Source organism: Vipera ursinii (genome assembly GCF_947247035.1).
Source record: "Vipera ursinii genome assembly, chromosome: 2".
NCBI lineage: Eukaryota > Metazoa > Chordata > Lepidosauria > Squamata > Viperidae > Vipera > Vipera ursinii.
This window is the reverse complement of record NC_139513.1, coordinates 27,687,750-27,712,171: the sequence shown is the minus strand read 5'-3', so window position 1 is coordinate 27,712,171 and position 24,422 is coordinate 27,687,750. Positions and strand designations below refer to the sequence as shown.

Here is a 24,422-nt window from a genome sequence, read left to right as displayed (position 1 = left end):
TGTTCAATGGCTCTGTTTGTTGGGGGTGATATGGGCTGTCCAGATTGGAAAGTTTAATCTCTTCAACACACACACACACACACACATTTTTGGCTTTGTAGTTCTATCTTGCTATTATTCAGTTTCTTGGGACATTTATTATACCCCCAAACTTCATCTACTCTTAGTTGCTTTCCCTCTGTAACCTCCATGTCAGTAACTACAAGAAGCATAAGACTATTAGGGCTGCAAAGGGGCATGCCAAGTGCTTGCATTCATCATTTTTTTTCCTTCAGCAGGTTTTAATCCCTCGCTCTTTTTTTACTCTAACATCCAGCCTGATGAGATCAATATTCTTTCCTTTGTGTTGGATTACAAGCCGTGGCATCCCCACATCACAAACATGTGCCCTGTGCATTTGACATCTGGGCTGATGTGAACTGCAGTCCAGGGAATCCAGAGGGAGAATAGGTTGAGAAAGGCTGAGTTAAAGGGAGCTGCGTTTTTGCCATCCAGTCTTGCCTTTTGCCATGACAAGTCAACGCAGAATTATTTAGATTCCCCCCTTCATTAACATATCACCGGCATCCTGTCCCTCCTCAACCAAAATGAATATAACCAAGTAAGACAGCAATAAACCTGACCGATGTGCTTTGCGTGCTTATTTGTTCTGTTTGGCAAACGGAGCTGTTGCATTATGTAAGGTGGCTGTAAAGACATCGTGTTCAGTGGGGTAGAAGCCTTGTTGGGAGCTCGGCCATAAAATGGCACAAAAATGCAAGAGAAGGAAGAGAATTCCCCTTATGGATGGTATTTCAGCTGAGCGTGGAAGCCAGGAAGGAAATAGCTACAGATACAGCTGTATTCAGCCACAAGGGAGTCACCAGGCCATCCACAGAATTTACTGCGGTACACCCAAAACGTGGGGATTGCCCACCCTTGCTATAGGGCAGGGGTCTTCAAACTTGGCCCGTTTATGACTTTTGGACTTCAACTCCCAGAATTCCTCAGCCTGCATGCCTGGCTGAGGAATTCTGGGAGTTGAAGTCCACAAGTCATAAAGTCCAAGTTTGAAGGCCCCTGCTATAGGAGAAGTCCACAAGTCATAAAAGGGCCAACTTTGAAGGCCCCTGCTATAGGAGAAAGACATTGCAATTATCTAAAATGTTGAAAATAACTAGGGTGCCTTATGTCACACACGTGCAATCTGGGCATCCAAGCCCCCCTCCTCCCATCCACATGTTTTGGGTGCAGCCCTCCCATCCACATGTTTTGGGTGCAGTCTCTGCCCAATAAGGCTATTATGATTGATGTAATGCAGGGTAGCACTGTGGGGCAAGGGTGGGGCAACTATGGCCTCTTTATGATCTGTGGACTTCAACTCCCAGAATTCCTGAGCCAGCAGGTCTCAGGAGTTCTGGGAGTTGAAGTCCACTGGTCATAAAGAGGCCATAGTTGCCCCCCCCCCCGCTCCACAGTGCTACCCTGCATTACATCAATCATTGACTGTTGTTGTTGTTGTTAAGAAGAGAACAAACTTTAATTTTCTTAAACTCAAGAGACACGGATAGGTAACAACTGTGGCCTCTTTTTAAGACCGTTTCCATTGGCATAAGGTTTTCTGAGAAATACTGCTAGGAGTTTCTTCTCACTTTGATGAGTGTGGAAGATGGAGTGTCTACAACCATCATTCTTAACTTGATGCACTCCAGATAGGATGAGACTATAATTCCTTAAATTCTCAGCCTTTGAGGCTGGTCGGGAGTTGCAGGAAAAATAGTACCCATCCATCTGGAGAGTACCAAATGGGGAACGTTTCTGTAGGAGTAATAGCTTTTACAGGCTGAAAACCCGGGCTTCTGCTGCCATCTTGTGCTCATGGTCTGTGAGAGCCATGTATAAAATGGGTAGCTATTTTACACTTTCTTTGTTGAATTGCCTCGGAAATCAAATATTGAGGATCCCTTCCTAAAGGGATCCCTGGCTGATAATTTGCTTTTAGCCACCCATTTATTTCTGACAATTGTACACCTCTCTTCAGTTTTTATCTAAATAACAGTAACACAAGCGCACGCGCACGCGCTTCCTGTCTGTTGTAACTGCTAATCCAGGCAGCCAGTAAAACTATATGCCATTGGCCTAATAAAATATTTATGTTCTGTCATCTCGGCATGTTTCCTTCTGCTGTAAGCAAATGCTTCCCTAGAAGCTGGAACTCTGCATGATCCAGTTTCTAACTAACTGATCAAAGGTGTAGGTGTGGGCTCCCTGCTTGCAGAGAAATGCGTTGTTCTCCCTTCATCTCCTTAGTGTGACTTCTTGCAGGATCAAGTCATCAATTCTCACATGCAACTAAAGCAGAGTGCTGGAGCAAAGCAGCATTATTTCTCTTGCAGCTACAGGTAGTCCTTGACTTGTAACCATTCACTTAGCGACCAAAGTGACAGGGACATTGAACAAAGTGACTTACGACTGACGGTCCTTGCACTTGCGGCCATCCCAGGATCCTCACAGTCACACGATCAAAATTCAGATGCTTGGCAACCGGCATGCATTTATGACATTGCAGTACAGGTAGTCCTCGACGTACGGCCACAATTGAGCCCAAACTTTCTGTGGCTAAGTGCAAGTTTTGTTAAGTGAGTTTTGCCCCATTTTACAACCGTTCTTGCCCCAGTTGTTAAGTGAATCACTGCAGCTGTTAGCTTAGCAACATGGCTGTTAAAAGGAATCTGGCTTCCCCGTTGCTTGTCAGAAAGTCGCAAAAGCTGGTCCCGTGACCCCGGGGAACACTGCAACGGTCAGTTGCAAAGCTTTTGAATTTTGATCACGTGACTATGGGGATGCTGCAAAGGTCGTGGGAAAAATGGCGATAAGTCACTTTTTTCAGTGCTGTTGTAATTTTGAATGGTCCCTAAACAAACTGTTGTAAGTTGAGGACTACCTGTATTCTGGAGCCGTGTGATCAGCCTTTGTGACCTTCCCAGCTGGCTTCCAAGAAATCAAGTCAATGGGAAAAGCTCATTTGCTTAATGACTGATTCACTGATTTACTTAGCAGCAGTGATTCACTTAACAACCGTGGCAAGAAAGGTCACAAAATTGGCTTGGTTGCTTACCGTAGCAATGAAAATCCACCTCAGCTGTGGTCATAAGTCAAGGAATACTTGTACTTTTAAAGACAGAGGTAGTTCTAAGCTATGATGGGCCCTGGGCTTGATAGTGGGAGGACTTCCTTTTTTTTCCATCCCAAACTCTACAGATGTACATGTGCACACATAGATAGACTACACAAGTTCATGTTTAGCTCCTCTGGAGCAGTTGGTGACCCAAAGATAGGAGGACCCCAACATTCATGGGCTTCCACAAGCTTGTAAGTACATAGTGGTTTTATAAGGCTTTTAGAAATGTGAAACCACCAGTATAAAAGTATATAGTTTGGATTTTATCATTGTTGGCTATTTTTGCAATCCTGCAGTTGTGTTATTTTTTGCATTTGCAACTGCCTAAAAGCTGCTCAGATTGAGGCAGCAGATAAATCACACAAATAAATTAAACATGCTCTCAATATTCAAGATGTGCCATTAGCGCATCAGATTGTATATACGAACACACACAAACGCACCAAGGGGGACTTGGGAATTAGCCTGGCTGCCCTTTACGTAGGCCGATGACTGGTGTTCCGCCAAGCAAAGTCAATGGGGAAAGCAGATTCACTTATCAACCAGGTTACTAACTTAACAACTGGAGTGATCCACTTGACAAAGTGTGGCAAGAAAGGTCGAAAAATGGGGCAAAATTCACTTAACAAATGCCTCAGCCACTAAAACGTTGGGCTCAACTGTAGTCATATGTCAAGGACTATCTGTAAACATGCTCTCAATATTCAAGATGTGCCATTTGTTCATAATCTTGCATCTACGAATACACACACACAAACACACCAAGAGGGACTTGAAAATTAGCCTGGCTGCCCTTTACATACAGGCTGATGATGAGTGACATTCTGCCAAAGTGCGATCTCCAGGCTAACAAGGCGGTGAACGGCACTTCCCCTTATCTCTGGGAGGAATAAGACCGACAGCCAGATTCAGAATCGGCAGGGCTTTTTTTCTCATAGAACGCTCAGAACGGAGTTCCGGCACCTTTTTTGGATGGAACCTTGTAGAGTAGGCAAGGCGGGTTGTATGACGTGTGTGAGTTCCGGCACCTTTTTCTTTTACAAAAAAAGCACTGAGAATCGGTACCCAGTGCTCAGTCTTTTTGAGTTCCAAAACACTGGTTGATATTACCCAGATGAAAACAGTTCCCGTGGGGTGATTTAATAGGATTGGACAGAAAATTATATATGGGGGAGAAGAGACTAAGTGAAGCAAATGAGAACAAAGGGGTGCAGAGAAATAGGATGGAGATTCAAAGTGGATATCCCTCATCTCTTGAATAAGCCCAGTTCTCTTAAAGATATAAGGCCAGTCACTGCCTTTGCCCGAGCTATCTCGTAAGTCTTGCTAGGAGGATTTAAAAAGGGCACGTTATGTAAACCATATACATCTTGGAGAAAGGTGGGATATAAACCTAATGAATAAATTGTAATGTTTATGTATCAGAGCTGTCGAGAGCATAATTTCATATTTCTGTCTTTGCAGGTTGGACTTGCCCAATCAGAGATTCGTGTTGTAGCCTCAACTAAACTGAGGAGCTCCTTGGGTGATTGGGGTACCCGACACTACATTCCTCAAAGGGCCTTGTAGAAAAGACTATTGATGCCACCCGGAATTCACTAGAGGAACAATTCAGTAGAAATATCCAGATGTTGGCCCCAGATATTCTCTTTCTCACTGTCTAACCATGCACAAAAGCTGACTTCTAAGTAGGTCGCTCACTTTTATCTGCTTACTGTAAAATTCGGTCCTTGACAGTCTATCTAGGTGCAGGCAGGGTGAGTCACCCATTACTTCAGAATCAGTGAAGTATCAGATACTGTCTTTCTTGTTCTGCAGTGCTAGACTTTGTGAGTGATGTGGGACTGAGGCAAGGAAATGCTAAAATGACAAGGATGAGGAGGCATTTCTCCTAAGTCCTTGTTAAGAATCTTCTGCTTCACACCCCATATCCTTATATGCCACATTGGGAAGTACGCAGGTTCACAGGACCTCTTATCTCCAAAAAGATGACAGCTCCTGGATTGTGAGCTTCACAGAGAGACCCAGCTTTCAAAAAAACATAGTGAACTATTGTTCCAGATTTTCTTTGTTGCATTTAGTCATTGTCTGTGGTAACTTCTGGGCTGCCTTTTTCTTTTTCTGTCAAAATGGAATGGTGAAAAATGGGATGCAGGACAGAGTACAATAAAAGCTTTTCCTTTTTTTAACACTACCTGTAATTTGTGTCATATCGTAACGAAAAGTTGGACACGGGCATGAGAAATGATGCAAAGGGTTGGTTCACCTGGTGCAGGGGTAGGCAACCTTGACTCTTTTATGACTCGTGGACTTCAACTCCCAGAATTCCTAAGCCAGCTATGCTGAGGGGAAAGGGAGAAGTTTCCAACCTGAGCCATGTTGGCTCAGGAATTCTGGAAGTTGAAGTCCACGAGTCATGAAAGAGCCAAGGTTGCCTACCTCTGATTCCTGGTGAATAAAAGAGTACAGGCCCGAGAGGGTGGTTGGGTGGGTGAGTGAGTGACAGCTTAACAAAGATGCCTTCAGCGCAGTAGAGAACATATCTTGTATTTATCATTGGAAGCCAGATCAGTATCACTTTGCATATGCAATTGCTAAAAAATGAAAACAGAAATAGGGAGCTGAGAATGAGGCTTAGGAGGACTGCAGAGGTGATTACAGCTTTCACATGTGGCAGGAAATGAGAGCTCAGCCCAATTTGGCACAAACGTTCATATATTACAAATACATACATTGGAGTAATGCAGAGCATGGTTGTATCTATAATGTGCAAAAGAAGGATGCCTAGGCAAGCAGCTTTGCTTGCTTGCTTGCTGTATTTTTTTCTTAAAGTCTCTGATATCTTTGTTATAGGCAGAAATTCAGAAAGGATAGTTTTTCACAATGTGAGCAATTAGGATTCTAGTTAGTTGCCATAAAAAGGATTTTCATGGTCATAATGCATTCACATTAAGGCAACCCAAGATTCCAGTTTGTTATTTTGGTATCATTCTTGTAGCACAACTTTATCTCGGGCATCAATGCATAAATAAACCTTAATGTAGCATTTGCCTTGTTGAATTTCTGCCCGCTGGGTGGATTGTAAAGCTATAGGCATTCCAACAGAAATAGATGCCTCCTTTATTAAGGAGTTTGCATGCTAACAGTTTCTCCTGTAAGATTCCTCTGTGCTTGTAAATGGAGAGATGTAACCAGCAATCAAGTTATTTGAGAAACTTTTCAGATTCTTAGGGTCCAGATATTACCTATGCAGAGAGATTTCCTTCTCCTTTTTCAGATGGAGGAAGATTCCAGATGTTACAGTGACTTTAGGAAGCATGATACCCACTTGCAATGCCCTTGACCAAGACCAAATGGCAGAGGGGGAAATATGAAGGCAGCAGGGACAGACAGAGAGATCTATGTGACAGAAGTGTTCTCCTCTCCCACTCCAGAAAGTAACTACTACATGAAAATATGGTAGATTCAGCGTAACTGAACCTGGACCAAAGACGTAGGAATGAGAGACAGGGAATAATCCACGAAAAAAGAGGTCAGAGATTAATGGAAAGCATTTGGTCCTTTTCTGTTTCTTTTGGAGAGTGGGGAGGGAGGGAAAGAATTGCAACACGATGAGCAGGATTAGCCTGTTAATCAGCTACTGTTACATTGGTTCTATAGCTGGCCGAAGCTTTTTTTTTCCCATGCAGAGACTGAATCCAGGAAACTAGAAGCAGCACTGGGTGAATTGGGAAATTGAACCACTGAAGCTTTTGTGATAGTGGGAAGCACTAATAAACTCTGCAGTGATGGAGGCGCCATTACTGGAGGTTTTCAAGCAAAGACTGGACAGCCATTTGTCTGGGAGAGCATAAAGATTCCTGCCGTGAGATTTGGAAGAGAAGATCTCCACAGTCCCTTTCCCACACCCTATGATTCTCTGATGGGGAATGAATGATCTAACCTGAGGTCTGAAAGCTAATACTGGAAGGATAGGATGAAGTGAAACCTCAAAACAATTTTGGAACTGTAAGGGGGTTGTTTTCATTGCTTGCATCCGCACCTCTACCTGTCAGATTGAGCAAATCCAATTCATAGCTTTTCATTAATCACAAGAGCTTCACTGGTGAGCTGAGTAGTATAGGGAGCACAATGCAACCAAAAGTGGAACAGGGCAAGGTATGTTTTTTTTTCTAATTTGCAAGGGACTTTTCTCTCTCTCCCTGCCCCCCACCATTATGCCCATTCTCCCCTCCCTGGCCTCTTCCCTCTCCACTTGACCTTGGGGGGGCAGGGGGTGGGTCTTGTGTTATTCCTACTGGGAGAGGGCAAGAGATGTTAAATCACAGTCTCAAAAAGCGTAGCCTTCTCTGGAGGGGCTGCAGCAAGACTGTCTGGTGGTGGCAGCAACTTTGTCTCTGCTTCAGGTGTCATGTATTCCAGGTGGTGGCGGCCCCAGACAGGGGTGGTCAGCAATTGCCAGCGCTGGGGGAGAAATGAATGAGGCAGTGGCGTCAATGATCAACTCAAGGCAGCACCTCAATCTGTTCAATTTTATTTAGTCACCTGAAAGTCATATCTTGCTTGGATTAATTTTTGTTTTTATGCTGTTGCCCTGAAAGATCTTTTGCAGAATGGCCTGATATTCCTTAAAGGCACAAATCAATCAATCAACTAATTATTGTCCCCAAAACTCAAAGGCCTCTTTTACAACTGTCCAAAAGCCACAACTAAGCGCAAAATGAGAACTAAACGATAAGTTAGGAGGCAGGATAAACCCAGATTTTTCTGAAAGTTCTGGATAGAATTCCCGATGTATATCTCCTTTCATTTCTTGGATCTACCAATGGTGCATCTTCTTGCATCTTGCCCTTATTTTGGCTTTGCACAATTGCAATTTCATTCTATGAACTCTAGCCAACTCTAGAAGATCCTCTCTTTCTCTGGCTAACCACCCTAGAATTTGTTTGTGGCTATACTTAATAGACCAGCAGGCAAACATCTTAACTGCCAAATGAGATGGCAGGTCTTGTTCATAGGCACGTTGTCAAGTTTTGGACAAGCATTTTCAAAGACTAGCACAGCTCCCTCACTGAAAAATATCTGCAAGATCACTGACCAATCATGCCATGAGAAGGAAATATAAACTATGTCTGAACAAGGAGGAGCCAAACCATCACCCTAGCCCAGGGGTAGGCAACCTTGGCTCTTTTATGACTCGTGGACTTCAACTCCCAGAATTCCTCAGCCAGCATGAGGGAATCTATGGCCCCTTCATGACTCTTGAACTTCAACTCCCAGAATTCCTCAGCCAGCATGGCTCAGCTTGGAAACCTCTCCCTTTCCCCTCAGCATAGCTGGCTCAGGAATTCTGGGAGTTGAAGTCCACAAGTCATAAAAGAGCCAAGGTTGCCTACCCCTGCCCTAGCCTCACAATAGTATGTTCTCACACCATGCAGAATTCCAGGTGTCCCAAACAGACAAGCCTAATCAAGCAAGATTGTTCACTGGGCTTCAGGTGGAGATGAGCTATTAATACTCACCTGTTGGAAGGTGCCCTTGCTTCGCAGAAGTTTGTAAGCGACAGTGCAGGGGATGCAAAGCATGGAGGCAAGGGCCAGCATCCAGCCAATAGCCTCCCCCCACCAGGGGTAGACATAGGTCTTGTTGTAAGTCAGCGGTTGGTAGTTTACCACATGGAACAGGAAGATGCCCTGATTAGGAACAGAGAAAGAGAGAGACAGAGGGAGGGAGACAGGGAGGGAAAGAGAAGAGACCAAAGTGAAGATCAAAGTAATTTCAAAATGGCTTCCTTCTAGTTTTTCAGCTTTAATGACTGAGGTATCTATTTACCAACTGAACACTCCTTCAACTGTCAACATTTTGTACCACTTTTACACTTCACCCCATTCTGCTCTTTTAGGCAAATGGCTTTTCGTAATGTTATTTTTAATTTCTGAAGCAGACATCTTGTAAAGAATTGAAAAATTGTTCCAGTCAGGGAAGGAAAGAATTTCTGACATCTAGCTCTGACCTCAATAAATATTAGATACAAAGGTTTTTTTTCTGCTCCTAGGAATTGCATCTGAAAATGCTAGGTGCTTTGAACTCACTTATTTTTTTGGCTTAAAAGATGTATTTCTTACCCTTTAGCAATATACTGTTTGACAGTTTTTAATGTGTTATTTTTATGCTAGTCTATGAACATAATAAAGATTTGGTTGAATATATTGCCTCTGTATTACACACATTGTACCTATCTTCATCATCAGCAGAACAGAATACCATAATGTATAATGCATATTTTCTTATATGCATTAATCAAGAGTGTCAAACTGCCGGCCCACGGGCCGGACGCATCATTCCAAAACCGCGCCCACCCCATTGCCGGCAACAGAGAAAAACCTCTGATATGTTGCGCGACATCACGTGACGTAATTGGTAATTCACGTTGATTTATCTTTTTTGAGGTTTAGAGAAAGAATTTTTTTTCTAGGAAAGCAAGGCAATTCCTGTGTTCATTGAAACAGGATCATTTTCAAATAGGTTCACAAAAAGAGGAATAGTATGCATTTGCACCAACATAGTACTGTCAGTTGTGACACATCTTTTGAAGTGAGTGCAAGTAGCAGTGTTGGATACATGGACAGGGGAGTGAGCTTCTTAAGCCTGCCAACCATCACCTCTTTTTAGGTTTTAGTTTATATTTTTTGACTAATTCCAATTTCAAAACGTCTGAAAAGCATGCCATCAATTTTTAGCAGCAAAAGAGGCTCTGAGGCTCAAAGAATTGTTTGGGGGGGGGTAAATGACCCCTAGGTTGCCCATCCCCAGAGTAGATTGTAGAATACATTCTTAGGTAAAAAAGGAACATTAGACAGGAGCAGAGAATGTGTCACTACAGTATCTGTATGCAATGGGAAATTTGACCTGTCAATATGTAGAAATAACCTCATGCCATTTTAGCAGTCAGTCAGTCAGTCTTATGTCTTTCCCACATCTGCACATGTAAAAATCCATTTAAACTGTGTTCAAGGGCTTGTTTTTAAATGCAATGTTCTCCTAAATTATACTGTGTATCCCTGAGCCCTACTGGGTTAACATAATGAACTTCTAAATGTGTCTTATACTAAAATGTGCATTTCTCAAAGCCTTTTGGTCCATTCTGTAAGCAAGAATTATAAGTACTGCAAAATTCAGGGCAATACACCATCCAAAGGCAACATATGTTTCAATGAACACATTGCTCTGGGAATTCCAAAGCAGGTCAATTCCCACCAGAATTCACAAAAATGTAATCGCTACTGAATATGATACAGATATCTGGGCTATTTTTAAACAAGGAGGGGAAGGCTATAGTCAAAAATAGGACAGACTGTTGTTTTTTTCTTTGTTGGTTTGCTGTAATGCAGAACAAGCTTTTGCAGCAATTTTTCTCAACCCAAGCTCTCACTATTGCTAGCCGGCATAGTGGATAATCAAGCACATCTGAAGGGCACCAAACTGAGGACACTTGACAAAGAAAACTTTGGGAATGAACTCCAGCCTCACCAGCTGAGTGCAATAACAGGGTTCTCTTCTTAAAAATAGACCTGAACATGTCCCTGTGGTTGAGCAAATGCAAAAGCAGAAGCATTTTGAATTACACCTCTTTGTAAATTTGCCTATGTCCTTAAGTTTCAGATTCTTCTGCCACCAGACTGCAGCGCATCATTATACGACCTAAGAGGGGTGGATCACCTCCGATTTGTGTGGCTCTCCATTTTTTTCTGCCCCAACTTTCAGGACCCTTTCAAAAGCATTGCAGAAAGGGGGCAAGAAAACACTGAGATCATTGAAGAATAATAAAAAGGCATGTGGACTTCTCAAAGATTCTCAAACCCTCAAATCAAATGAATGAATGAATAAATAAACCTATCTTCCCTTCCCCACCCCACCCCCCAAAAAAGGAAAGGGGGGGGAATTTGCTGTCCAAAGGTTGCTTGCTAGGATACATAAAAAAAGACTTCTCATATTGATTCAGATTCTGGTATCAGTACAGACTGATAAGTGATTAAAAGGATATTTTTAAAAATGGTGAGTTTGGGAGAATTAGCACTTAGCACTAACAATAGCATTTAGGCTTCTATAACGCTTCACCGTGCTTTACAGCCCTCTCGAAGCAGTTTACAGAGTCAGCCTGTTGCCCCCAACAATCTGGGCCCTCGTTTTACCGATCTTGGAAGTATGGAAGGCTGAGTCAAACTTTAGCCCTTGAGAATCGAACTCACGGCAGTCAGCAGAATTAGCCTGCAATACTGCACTCTAACCACTGTGCCACCACGGCTCAGGATATTGCCCCTTCCCTGCCCACACAGCTGTATCACAGCTATTAGTAGAGTTAGAGCACAAGCTGATCTACACATCTACAGAAAAGGGAAAAAAAAAGTGAAAAACTGGAAGTACAAATGCCAATTGGAATTCTATGCACAAATTGTAGCAGGAGCATCCCTTCCCAATTCAGATACCCTCAACCCTCTTAAAAAAAAAAGTCCTGAACATCTGGCTGTCCCCTCGAGTGCTGGACTAGGTTGTTCCATGAGCCACTAGGACATGCTGGTCTGTGTTATGTGAATGATTGATCCCAGCACACCGCATATGCTTCTAGGCGGTCCTTCTTATGACTGATGCATTTCTTAATTATTATTTTTTTTAAAAAATTTCTTAACTGCCTGGTTGCCTGGTGAGTGACAACTGTATAAATCAGATAGATGAGTAAGAGCATTAGAGTTGTGCCAGGGGCTAGAAGTCTAGAAACAGCACTTGGCATGTTCAGTTCAAATCTAGGGAAGGAAACCAAATTTTCAGAAATCATCAGGGTTTCGTCCTCTAACGTAGATGGCTAACATAGGCACCGGCTGCCACGTGGACATCAAAGCAAAGGCAGACATGTGAGAATTACATTGTTTTCATAAGAGGTTTCAGGGTCAGAGATGTGCCTAGAGGCGTGCGATTGCATTTAGGTATCTTTGAACTGTTTTCTCGTTTTAAATAACAATTTATGTGCATGGATGCAGACACGTGCATCTCAACCTGGATGGGAGCTCTACCCTGGAAGGAAACATTTTACTGTTTTTGCATCCCCTCCTCCCTGTCAGGAGACATTTGCATCTCATCTTTGCTGCCAGTCCAGCCAAATGGCATTTGGGGAATCGAAAGGGAGAGGAAAGATCCTTGGCAAAAAGCACCAAGCCCTCGTGCCAGCAATTTGTTGAACTAGGAGGCAATCTGAAGGTCTGGAAACAAAATACTCTTTTTTTAAAAAAAAATAACAAAAAAACAAATTCAAGGACATCCAATATCCTTATTTTGTAGGATTGCACAAAGTAACCTTTGAATGGGAGGGAAAGGAAAGGGCAAGCACTTCCCTTTGAATGCAACGTGCTCAGCAAAATGTCAAGTTGCCACCGGCTAGGATTGAGGTATTGCATAACCTTGATCCTTAATCAAGCTCATTTTTTAAAAACCGGCTGGGGGAAGAAAAAAAAAAGAAACAGCCTAAATAGGGTCCAACTTTAAGAAGGGCCTTTCTGATTCTGGGTTCAAGACCCGAGTGCCGCGTGATGGGGTGAGCTCCTGTCCTTGCTCCTGCCAGCCCAGCAGTTTGAAAGCATGCAAATGCAAGTAGATGAATAGGCGCCACTTCGGCGGGCAGGTAACGGTGCTCTGTGTTGCTCCGGCCACATGACCACGAAAATGTCTTTGGACAGCGCTGGCTCAATGGCCTTGAAACGGTGATGAGCACCACCCCTTGACGCCGGCAACGACTAGGGCAGTGATGGCGAATCTTTTAGAGACCGAGTGCCCAAACTGCAACCCAAAACCCACTTATGTGTCAGGACCCACCCCAATTCACATCTTAGGAAAATAAAGAACTCTTGGAGCCAGGGCTTGTCCAAAAGGAGGTTTTACTAGGATGTGATCGGTTGTGGAAATACAAGACAGGATCTGGCATTGTGTTACAACTTGATACTTTATAAAGATTTCCCGGTTCCACCCCCTCCCCATAAAACCCATTTGGTCAGACCCACATCAATTAAACATCGGTGTCAACCCTTTCGTGGGAAAGAGGGAACTTCCCGTGTCTTTATGATTATTGCCTCCTTCCTTTTCAGATTCAAATGGAGATACAAACCAGATCCCCCCTCCCTTCCCCTCCTTTGTCATCCTAAGATCAAAAGGGTTTTCCCTGGGCCTTGAATGCAGTCTCCGGCCAGGCTGAATAAACACCTTCTCCTCTCCCCCTCGGAGAAATGGCAGAATCCAGGGAAGGCACAGTATTTTAAACATACATTTATGAATGTGATATAAATGGATTCTGACAGTATGTATCATTGGGTGCTGGGTAGGCGTGGTCTATTGGGTGGGCGTGGTCCATTGGGTGGGCGTGGCTGCAGTGGTAATGGCAGACTGGGTGGGACAAAAAAGTTCAATCAATCAATTCCAACTTTGTGAGATCTTTCTTCCCCCCCCCCCGCAAGAAGTTGAAATTGATTGATTGAACCTTTTTTTGTTTTTTTGCACACGGCGGCGGAGGCCTAAAGCGAAAAGGTTTTTTAAAACCCAGCTGAAGGCCTAGGACTGGGGCGACGGTGCGCGTGCCCACAGAGAGGTCTCTGCGGGTCACCTGCGGCACGCCTGCCATAGGTTCACCACCACGGAACTAGGGAGTAAAATGCGCATGGGCTCCTTTACCTTTTTCCCATTCTGCACCCATCCCTACCTCCCCTCTTCCCGAGACTTACCACGCACACCACAGGAGTAACGAATAGCCAGCACCACTTCATATAGGGCAGAGGCCGGTACCCAATCATCCGGGCGATGTCATCCATGAAGCGGTCGGCTCCTGCAAAGAAGAGAAAAGGAAGTGGAAGAACTGCTGCTTTTCCTCCTACCTGGTCCAGGTGAGCTCTCTAGATCTCTCTTAGCGGGGAGGGCGAAACGGGGCTTGAGGAGAAAGTGAGGAATGGCAAGCAGATGCTGACTTTTCTTCCATTCTGCCTCCCGCTTTCCACTTACCATAAACCCAGGCAACCACCACACACTCCCAAAAGGCTTGCCAGAGCAGTGTGATTCCACTTGCTGAATAGTTGTCGAAGAGCTGAAAGACGTACATCCCGCCCTAAAGGCACAGGACACAGGAGAGGAGCCAGTTAAGGAAGCCATTCGGAGCAATATTGTTTATAGGCGTATGAAGCTGGCAAGGAAATGAGAAAATGTCGGAGCGTGTGTGAACAGCCCATCCCAAGAGCTCCATCCAGCTTCTCTGCCTCACTCTTTTAAGATTAAGACAACCTTTACTATCAGGTTCCTGTATGCACGACGGCACACATTAAAATGAAATTCCGATGCCCCCTCTCAAAAGAAAGAATACCACTGTTTTTTTTGTTTTTGTTTTTTTGCTAACAGAACACTTTGATTGACTCACAGAGGAGAAGGGAATACTAATCATTCATATATTTATTCGGCATTTTCCGAATCGCCCTTTTAAGAGTGGCCTGGGGTGATTGTCAGACATGCAATAGACCTTGTGGAAGAATAAAAGTAAGCTACTACTCCCTGGATGACTAAAATGGTTATTTCTGCGAGTGCGTCTAGCCCCGGAGCCTGATGGTCATGGTCATAATAGATTCATAAGGCTGCCAATTCAGAGAGACTCAAGCAGCTTACAATTAAAAGCTCCCCCTAGCAGTCCATTTTACAAAAAGGACAGTCTTTCTTCCGGCCTTCAACTCACCTGAGTCACCATGGAGAGATCAATGACACAGCAGACAAGGCAGCAGATGGCGGCCGTGATCTCCCTGCGAGGTGAGGCTGCTGCTGGCTGTGGAAACAGGTCTAGGATACCGGTGATGAAGCCTTCTACGCCCACAAACTGGCAAGAAGCAAACAAGTAGGGAGGGAAGGAAGGAAGGAAGGAAGGAAGGAAGGAAGGAAGGAAGGAAGGAAGGAAGGAAGGAAGGAAGGAAAGGGGAAAGAGAATGGGCGACTACTAAGGCATTGGGTTGCACCCCTTTTTAATTCAAATGATGCGGGAGACGCAGAATTGGTGGGCTGAAAACACCCTTGGGCACGGGGCTTGTGGTCCCCCAGCAGAGACATTCACCAGATGGGAGATTTAAAAACATAGTCAAGTTGGTGATCATGACTACGCAACTGTAGTCCAACCTCTGCTTGTGCCTTCCCCACGGGTAGCACCTTAAACAAGAGTGGAGTTTTGGTGCTTCTCCCAGATGCCCCGATCTCCTTGGCAATGTCCCAAGAGCCCTGATCTACTCTGGGTAGCCTCCCACTACCCTGACCTTATAACATCTGACCCAGCCTGTCATTTTTAGTTGTGTCAGACTACGATTCCCATCATTCCTCTGCTGCTGGCATCCTTTTGGACCATGTTGGAGGGCAATTATGGGAGTTCAGATCCAAAACAGCGTCATTTTGGAGCCACAGTAGATGATGTGTTTCATGTGTGACCGCTGCGCATTCTCACCACGTCCCTCTGAACTGCTAGATTTTTTAAAAATGCAGATCTAAATTCACTCACATTCTATTGCAATGTACTTTGATTCTTAGGCGACAGGATGGCACTTTGGCCAGAAATATCACAAGTGGTATGAACGATCTCTTCTTACAGAGCCCTTTGAACATGCCCAGCAGTAGCCTAATTAGCCCAGCCAATGTATGACAATCATGTACATGCAGATGAAACCTGGTAGGAAAGATGTTTGACCTCAAGAAGAAATTGGATTTTGTGGCATGAAGGAGTACAATTATCTTGAAAGAGAAGAGAAACCTCAAAGTTGTTAAATGCTTTCTTCCTCACTCCTGGTCACTTAGGTCATGATTTTAACTATCTTGACATCCCTTTCCTTTTATAATTGTGGACAGCAGCAAGGGTATTCCTGATCCTCAAGTAATGAGAAACACTTTATCAAATTAGTTGATAAAGTGACGGTACAGCAAGGCAGGTCCAACCTGCAAGTCACAGACCGCGTGCGGCCCTGGACAGCTGGTAATGTGGCCCCACAAGATCATGAACTTTTACCATCATTATGTGATTTGTATACATTAACTGTATTACATATTTTATAGGCGGCCCAAGGCAATTCACTCAGTGTGGCTGGCCCAGGAAAGCCAAAAGGCTGGACATCCATGTGCTACAATGGCAGGAGGAAGCCGGGGGGATTATTATGGGAAAGCTGGCAAATCTCCATCTCTATTTTCTACCTTTTCCTACCCCCCCTACCCCCCAACCCCCCAAATGGATACCTGGCTGTCCAGACCCAGGACAAGAAGCATGAAGAAAAACAGGGTAGCCCAGAGTGGAGAGAGTGGCATCAGCGTTACGGCTTTGGGATAGGCAATGAAGGCCAAGCCAGGACCTGTAAGAGAAAAACATTACTTGAGAATGGAGAGTGCAGAAAAGTCTTTCAAGATCTAAGAAACTGACTTCATGAAGAAGGCCATCTTCTTCGGCAGAGGCTTTCAAGGTCTCAGCAAGGAGTTCACAATTTTCCTGGGACCGAGGTCCACGCTCAGTTTTCAGATGGTAGACATTTACTTTTAATTTGATCAAAATTTAACGGCATTCACCGAATAGAGTTCATAAGACCACTGTCCCTCAATACGTTTAACTCAGTTACCTTCAATCATATCCAAAAATACAATTCACTGCTTACATTAATTTAAAGGAATCCTGGAACCGCACTGAAAGCTACGCGAAGGTAAGACTGGGCACCTCTGGTCCTGGGATTGTTTTTCCTAGCCCTCTGGTTAATATCCTTTCTTAAAGGAATGCAGATGCAAAACAGGCATTCGACTATCGAGGTACTTTCACTTGTGCAAAACGCTTGAAAGAATCTGCCTCTCAAGAATATGAGTACTTTTGTTTCTACATGGAGACTGCTTCTGGACTTTGTGCTTGAGGTGGGGGGGAAAAAGGAAACTTTGATTTTTGGGTTTTACTGATTAGATTGATTTGTTGTTACAGAAATGGCTAGTTTATACTCTTATGGAAAAGTAAAAACTTGAGGCTCGATGGTAATGCTTCATTCTACTGCAACAGAGGAAGTCAGAAGTCAATGTCTTTTTTTTTCTTATTTCCTTCTCCCCCTCACTTTCCTTTCCCTTTTCCCTCCCCATCGTGTACTGCTATTTGCTTTGTATTTTGTATTTTACTCTTTGTTGTTGTTAGTTGCGAAGTCGTCCCCTTCTTCTCTTGCCCTCAACCTTTCCCAGCATTAGGCTCTTCTCCAGTGAGTCCTTTTTTCTCATTAGGTGGCCAAAGTATTTGAGTTTCAGCTTCAGGATCTGGCCTTCTAAAGAGCAATCAGGGTTGATCTCCTCTAGGACTGACCGCTTTGAATATATATATACATATATACATATATACATATATACATATATATATATATATATATATATATATATATATATATATATATATATATATATATATATATATAGCAAATGTATGTATATATATATATATATATATATATATATATATATATATATATATATATATATATATATATATATACGGCCACATGACCACGGAGACGTCCTCGGACAAGCGCTGGCTCTTCAGCTTTGAAACGGAGATGAGCACCGGACCCTAGAGTCGGAAACGACTAGCACGCATGTGCGGGGGAACCTTTACCTTTACCTATATATATGATATATATGATATATGTATATGTGTGTGTGTGTGTGTATGTATACACACACACACACACACACACACACACACACACACACACACACACACATATATTCATAGATTTTCATGGGTACAGGTATGTAGGTCTTGGCGTATTCGGGTCTTTTCCCGTGTAAGATTGATAGTGTCTTGGTGACATTTCGACGAGGTCCCACTCGTCATCTTCAGGCTGGTGTCTTCAGCTGTGTGTGTGTGTGTGTGTGTGTGTGTGTGTGTGTGTGTGTGTGAAATGTTTGTTAAGCATTCAGAATATGCTTGCTTAGTCCCTGACATGGGACAAATCTTATTTCCTGTTTCAGCCTAGCCCAAGGCCATCTACAGGCAGTAGCCACAGCAGGGGCAGCTCATATTTGTGTAAAAAAATTTTTGGCTTGCTAACAAAGAGTAAAGGGAGACCGATATGATCATTTCAAAAATTAAAACAACTGCTTAAGACGCAGTCGGCCCAGGTTCGAATAAAAAAAAAAGGTGGGGGAACCACTGGCAGGAAGGGAATGGAAGGAAACTCTGACTGCTGCTCCTTACCTGACTCTGCCACCTGGGAGATGTCTACCCCCTGCTCTGATGCCATGAAGCCCAATACTGAAAATACTACGAAGCCAGCGAAGAAGCTGGTGGAACTGTTGATCACAGCCAAGAGATATGCATCCCTGCAGAGAGGAACGGATGAATCAATACGACCAGAAGTGGATCCTTAACGTCCTCAACCTTCCTCCCTTATCCGGACAACAACAGAGGACCTGCTCTGTTTCTGCCTCGCCCGAAGGCCCATAATTCCAATTAGCCTGGAAATTGCCTGATTCTTTTGATCTGGAAACGTAGCAGTGATTGCTGTGTGGGGGAAAAAACCCCCACACACATAATGCACAATCACAACTGAACACACATTATGGAAATACCCTAGCCTTGCTCTTTTGATTAAGATTACAGAATATATCCCAAAGGTGCAACTGGATTTTCTTGTTTTTCTTTGAAGACGTTTCTCTTCTCTGGAGATTTTCAGCCACCCGGGTCATGGTTATCCCAAAGGTGCTTTTTCAGGAGGCAACTGGACTCTCTCGTTTTCCTTTGAAGACGTTTTGCTTCTCATCCAAGAAGTTTCTTCAGCTCTGAGTGGCTGGTGAGGAATGGAAGGATTTATATTCCTTGCACACAGCTGGTCACTTGCCTTCTTTTGGAGAGTCGTTGAGGCCATTTGGAGGTTCACCTGTGTCCTCAGGGTGACCTGAGTAGTGCAAATGTATGTGGAGCCTGCTTGGCTGCAGGAATCCTTTCATTCCCCACCATCCAGTCAGAGCCGAAGAAGCTTCTTGGATGAGAATAGATGTTTGTGTGCAGAAACTGAGATAAAATGATAGCCGAGACAATGTTAGCAAGGAGGCTCACTGACAGCTATATTCTACGCCTCCCTGCCCCCGCCCCCCCAAAAAAATCCCAACACAGTTCTGCCCGACAAAACTCATAATCTGCTAGAAGAAAAGCTCAACTAGTGTATTTCAAACTTGGCAATTTTAAGATGTGTGGATTTCAACTCCCAGAATTCTCCAGCTAACATGCTGAAGTCCACACATCTTAAAATTGCCAGGTTTGAAAAACACTGATTTAAATTATGCAAATCAAGCGTAATTTGTCTTCTGCATAATTTGTTTAGCTAACCTTGGAGTACGTGCTGAAACTTCTTAATCCTTAATCATTGTATACCACTTACACTCTTATTGCTTCCTTTCGCTTCCAATATTGTAACTTGAAGGACTAAAAAAAAAAAAACTTCAGGGAAGTGAAGAAATGAGATTTCTCTTGGTGTCAATTGGCTACACATTGTGTCAAATTATATACTTATGGAATTTAACGGAAAGCACACAAAGCTTAAAAAAATCAGTGTGTTGTTAGATGATATGCTGGTTTAAGGACACGGAGAAGGAGAAAATGGGATTAGGTTGACTTAATGCCACTTTTTAAAGATTCTTTTTTGAGGGACAACATTTTTTTTTTTTTAGGATTCAGACCATTCCAAAAGTTTTCACCTCCGTGGTTGGCTCTCAGAACTATCTGTACGTGATGTGGGATCTCACCTGTAACAGTTGTTGTGGAAGCGATTGTAGCTGCCAAGTGCGGTCAGGGCTCCCAGCCCAATAGCATAGGAGAAGAAGATCTGGGTACCAGCATCAATCCATACCTGGGATGAGGGGAACAGCTGTGGTATAAACCCCACTAGTGGGGGGGCAGGACTCGGTTTGCATGGCCTGACCAGGTGACCAGAGGGCAGCAATGGTTGCATGCAAGAGCTTTCTTTCCTGCAGAGACATTGCCTACAGCCTCATCCTTTCCCCAACTGCTTCCCCCAATGATAACTTTCTCCACTCATCCCATTTGCCACCCAAATTCTTACCTGAGCCACAGCAAGCTTGGACCAGTCAGGTTTCAGGTAGTAAATGATCCCATCCAGCGCGCCAGGCAACGTCACTCCATGCAAGAGCATGAGGATAAGCACCACATAAGGGAACAGTGCAGTGAAATAAACCACCTGCCAGCCAATGAGAGGATTAGAAATTACACAACTGTATTTAGTTGGAGGACCACCCTACCTGGATCCCGGACTACATTTGACGCAATGGGTCACAAGCGATGAACACTCAAGAGAACAGGATAGAGTAGCTATCTACTCTATCCTATTATCCGAGTGTTCATAACTGGCTGGAGTAATTCTGGGAGTTGAAGTCCACACATCTTAGAAGTTGCCCAGGTTGAGAAACAAGGGGATAAAGAATGAGGACTGTGTTCAAACATAAAGCATGTAAAAAGACGATATCAAATAAAATTTTTAAAAAACCCAACCCTAGTCTATGGCTGCTAGAAGCCTTGTCAGGCTCACTTCCTTTTCTGCAATTCACAAACACAGCATGTGCCCTTCGTTTTCAGGGAACGGTACCCTTGGACCCCCAATAGCTATCTGTAGTTATTTCCAAAGAATGATGTACACTGTACAGCAGGCAGCTTTACAATCCAGTGGGAAATACAAACAACATTTGCTTGCAAGTACTTCACGATGAAGAATTGGTTAGGCAACCCTCTTCCTACCTTCGTTGCGTTTCTTACATAATGACTGTTGCTAAACCGAGGTCAGAGGAGGGTAGAAATAGATTTGCCTTGCTAATAAATAGTTCCTTGAAATGTTTTTTTTTTTTAAAACCCAGTTAAGTATGAGTTCCATTAGGTCTGAAGAGGAAATAGCAAGATATCAAATTTCATTCCAAGGCCAGGAAATCTAGAGACTTAGCTTGCTCAGTTTCAGAATGAAAAGCAGGGCATTTCAACATTCAGAAATAATGGAATCCTTATTAAAGAATTTATCCTGTATTCAGTGTCATTATGGCCACCTGCATAAGCTTTCACTGAAACAACACACACACACACACACACACACACACACACACACACACACACACGTTACCTTCCCAGTTGACTTGACCCCCTTCCAGATGCAGAAATAAACAATGACCCAAGTTACAAGCAAGCAAAGGATCAGCTGCCAGCTGATTTCTCCTGGATCAGCCAGATCCCCTGAAATACGCAGCACTTTGTTCCTGAGGAAATGAAGAAGGAGATTAGAAGAAGGCCCAGCCTGAAAGAAAGACAGAGGGGAAAAAACCTCTTCTGTGGGAAATTATTTGCTTCTCCTCATGTATGGGTCTGGCTCAGAGGACAGATCAGATTTACAGATTTCAGATTTTCTGAAACCATTAAAAGTAAGCAAGTAGTCAATAGTTAATTGAGTGTAATTTTTAGTATTTTGGAATTCCTTGCTGGATTTTCTGCCTCGGGTGCCTTTGAGTTCCTCTTATTCAAATCATTCCATGACCAATTTTCCCTCCATTTTGTAGTTTCCCTTCTATCTTGCTCACAAGACCTTCCCTCTACTGGGCTTCCAAGAAGCCTCCTCAACTCATTCTTCCTCAGGTCTGGCCTTCATAAGCTGCTGAACTGCAACTCTGCCAGGCCGGCCAATGAAGAAAAATCTAGGAGGTGTGCATTGGTAGCACTGGAAAAGGCCACAGATTTCCCCACCCTCCAAGCCTTTCTCCATGGAGATCTACACCAGGTGTGCCTCCTAAACATTATCACCCACTTACTCCCAGAACTCAATGACAGGAGAACGTTGGTCAGCCAGGCTGCTGCAGTTTCTGGTGGTGCCGTTCTGGGTGTTGTTGCCGCAGTCGCTCAAACCAAAAAGCTCGGTGCACTGGGGAGTGTTCCACGAGTGGCCACAGGTGGCCCACGGTAGCGTCTCTGTCAATGAGTGGACCAAGTAGAAGACACCCCAGACGAGGATCATAATATAGTAAGAGTTACAGAAGAAGACAATAACCATGGAGGCCAGGCCCAAACCTAGAGAGAAACAGCTGATTAGAGCCTGAGGCATTTGTGTGTGGGGGGGTGTCTATTGATGGAATGTCACACCCTCAGACTAAGGCCCTGTCTCTAATGGCAGTGGAATGAAAGTAAAAGCAAAGTAGGGAAGCTTGAAATGGTAGAAGGGACTGTACCTCATGAAACGGATATGGAGACAATGTGAAATAATATTTTGAATGCGCTCTTACATTAAATTAGATGAAAAAGACACGGTAAGCATAATTGTCCCTAGCTTCCCCCCCAACCCCCAGTTAGATTTTCTTAATGTGAGAAACTCAAGAATAAGTTGGTAAAAAAGTTCTTGCTTTCTGCAGTTTTAAAGTGTTGCATGTAGAAACCATGTCCTGTGTCTATGCTCAACCTTCTTTCCCCATCTGAATTTCAAGCAAAATCTATATAGCAGACAGTCCGGATTGTGTTTATATCATGTCAACAACTCCCAAAAAACTCTGCCCCTAGGAAAAGTGAATTCATCACTGTCATTATACATACGGTACATTAATGTTATTATTTCCCATTTTTATCCTGTTTTCACTAGGCCTGGGAAAAGCTGAAGAACTGCAATATTAAAGACTTTTATATCCCATCTACTGGACAGCCCTATAATTGTAAATTCTAGAAAACGATACCGAAGGATCACTCAATCCTGGACCAAATATAATATTCAGTGTGTTTGTAGATGACACATAGCCATTCCTAGAATTAGAGGACAGCCCTAAGTACCAGGAAGACAAAATGCGTACATATTGCAGCTTTGGGGAAAATACAAAGACGGCTGCCAAATAGGAGTGTGCAGGGGGGGAAAAAACAACAGCAGAAAAATAGTTTTGTCCACATCTGGAGCATGAGTGTAAATTAACTTGTGTGATGTACTGGCTGCCTTCCAAATGACCACCTTATCTCCAGGAGGCTGCCCTGTCATCACTGTGATGGAGTTTTACACTGGTACCAAAGCAAGGCTCTATCCACACAAGCCTGTGCGTCCCTTGCTTTGAACGAGCTATTGGTAAGTAACATCAGGTTGCTCCAGCTACTATTCCTTCTTTTCCGCCCAACTAACAATGGCTGGACACTAAACTTCCATTTCCACCAGAACGTCTGTGGCAAAGTTTTCAAACTCTGTGCTTCAGAAATTAGTTTCCACATTAAATTGGTGAAAAGACTGAAAGTCCGGTAAAATCCTTGAACACTGGGCTTCAAATAGCTGGAGGATCAAGAGAAGGCACCAAACCCACTAATTTTTTGGCCCCCATCTTGTCCTCTTTCTAATATTTGTGGTCCAGATTTGTAGGTGCTACCAAGAGAACACGGGGGGGGGGCATGTGGTGTGGGGAACATTTGGGGGAGACACGCTACATTGTTAAGGTGCAGAGCAAGACTGACCTTTTGGGAAGAGTAGGAATGGCCTTTAATGAGATCCCTAACTCCTACACCAATGATTTCTTTCATTTTATCCTCTCTGCCTAATCGTAAAAGATGAGGGAGTCGTCACGATAGTGTACGGAAAAGGATGGATGCTCTTTGGTTCTCTGTAAATTCAACAGAGCCGCTTTGTCACTTTTTACAATGTAGCAATATAGCCTAGCTCGGGGTAGGCAACCTCGGCTCTTTTATGACTCATGGACTTCAACTCCCAGAATTCCTGAGTCAGCATAGCTGACTCAGGAATTCTGGGAGTTGAAGTCCATGAGTCATAAAAGAGCCGAGGTTGCCTACCCATGGGCCTAGAACATTTTCTTAGATGAAATTCTGCAAGACAAATAAACTTTGCCTGCTTTAATACTCTGTTGTAACACATCTTCAGCTTCGCAACAGCTCCGGCTACTTCTGAATCTAGTAGGTGACTGAAAGCTAGAGACCAGCGTCACCGAAGCCATTACCTTTAAACAGGGGAGCAATGTTCCAGGCTGAAATTCCACCTTGCTTCATAAACTGTCCCAGGGCCACCTCCAGGAAAAAGACAGGGATCCCCCCAACGAAAACGATCAGCAGGTAAGGAATCAGAAAGACACCTGCACAGAAAAAGGGAGTCAGTACTCTGTCCCTTTTTCAAGAAGCTGGGAGTGTTTGCAGGGTCCTTTTGGTGGTGGTGCTGAAATTACGGAATCTCAATTG

At 43.7% G+C, this 24,422-nt stretch overlaps 1 protein-coding gene across 1 annotated transcript; it reads right to left on the bottom strand.

Moving 5' to 3' along the window:
• Positions 1-5,722: 5,722 nt before the first annotated feature.
• Positions 5,723-24,319, bottom strand: LOC310636555 (sodium- and chloride-dependent creatine transporter 1-like). Its single transcript, XM_083356493.1, has 12 exons — positions 24,188-24,319; positions 22,028-22,283; positions 21,349-21,481; positions 20,287-20,421; positions 19,970-20,073; positions 18,423-18,547; positions 16,445-16,557; positions 14,916-15,053; positions 14,198-14,300; positions 13,924-14,024; positions 8,683-8,853; positions 5,723-7,624 (listed from the first exon to the last, which is right to left on the bottom strand). The coding sequence occupies exons 1-12, from the start codon at positions 24,234-24,236 to the stop codon at positions 7,478-7,480; spliced, it is 1,575 nt and encodes a 524-aa protein (XP_083212619.1). The 5' UTR covers positions 24,237-24,319; the 3' UTR covers positions 5,723-7,477.
• Between the last annotated feature and the right edge of the window lie 103 nt (positions 24,320-24,422).

Bases quoted from the DNA above. Each gene is read 5' to 3' on its own strand.
- LOC310636555 (XM_083356493.1), bottom strand. From the start codon at position 24,236: ATGAAGCAAGGTGGAATTTCAGCCTGGAACATTGCTCCCCTGTTTAAA. The intron at 20,074-20,286 runs GTAAGAATTTGG...CCCTCATCCCAG, and splicing joins CCAAGCTTGCTGTGGCTCAG to GTATGGATTGATGCTGGTAC. The intron at 8,854-13,923 runs GTAAGTCTCGGG...GTTCCTAATCAG, and splicing joins TTACTCCTGTGGTGTGCGTG to GGCATCTTCCTGTTCCATGT.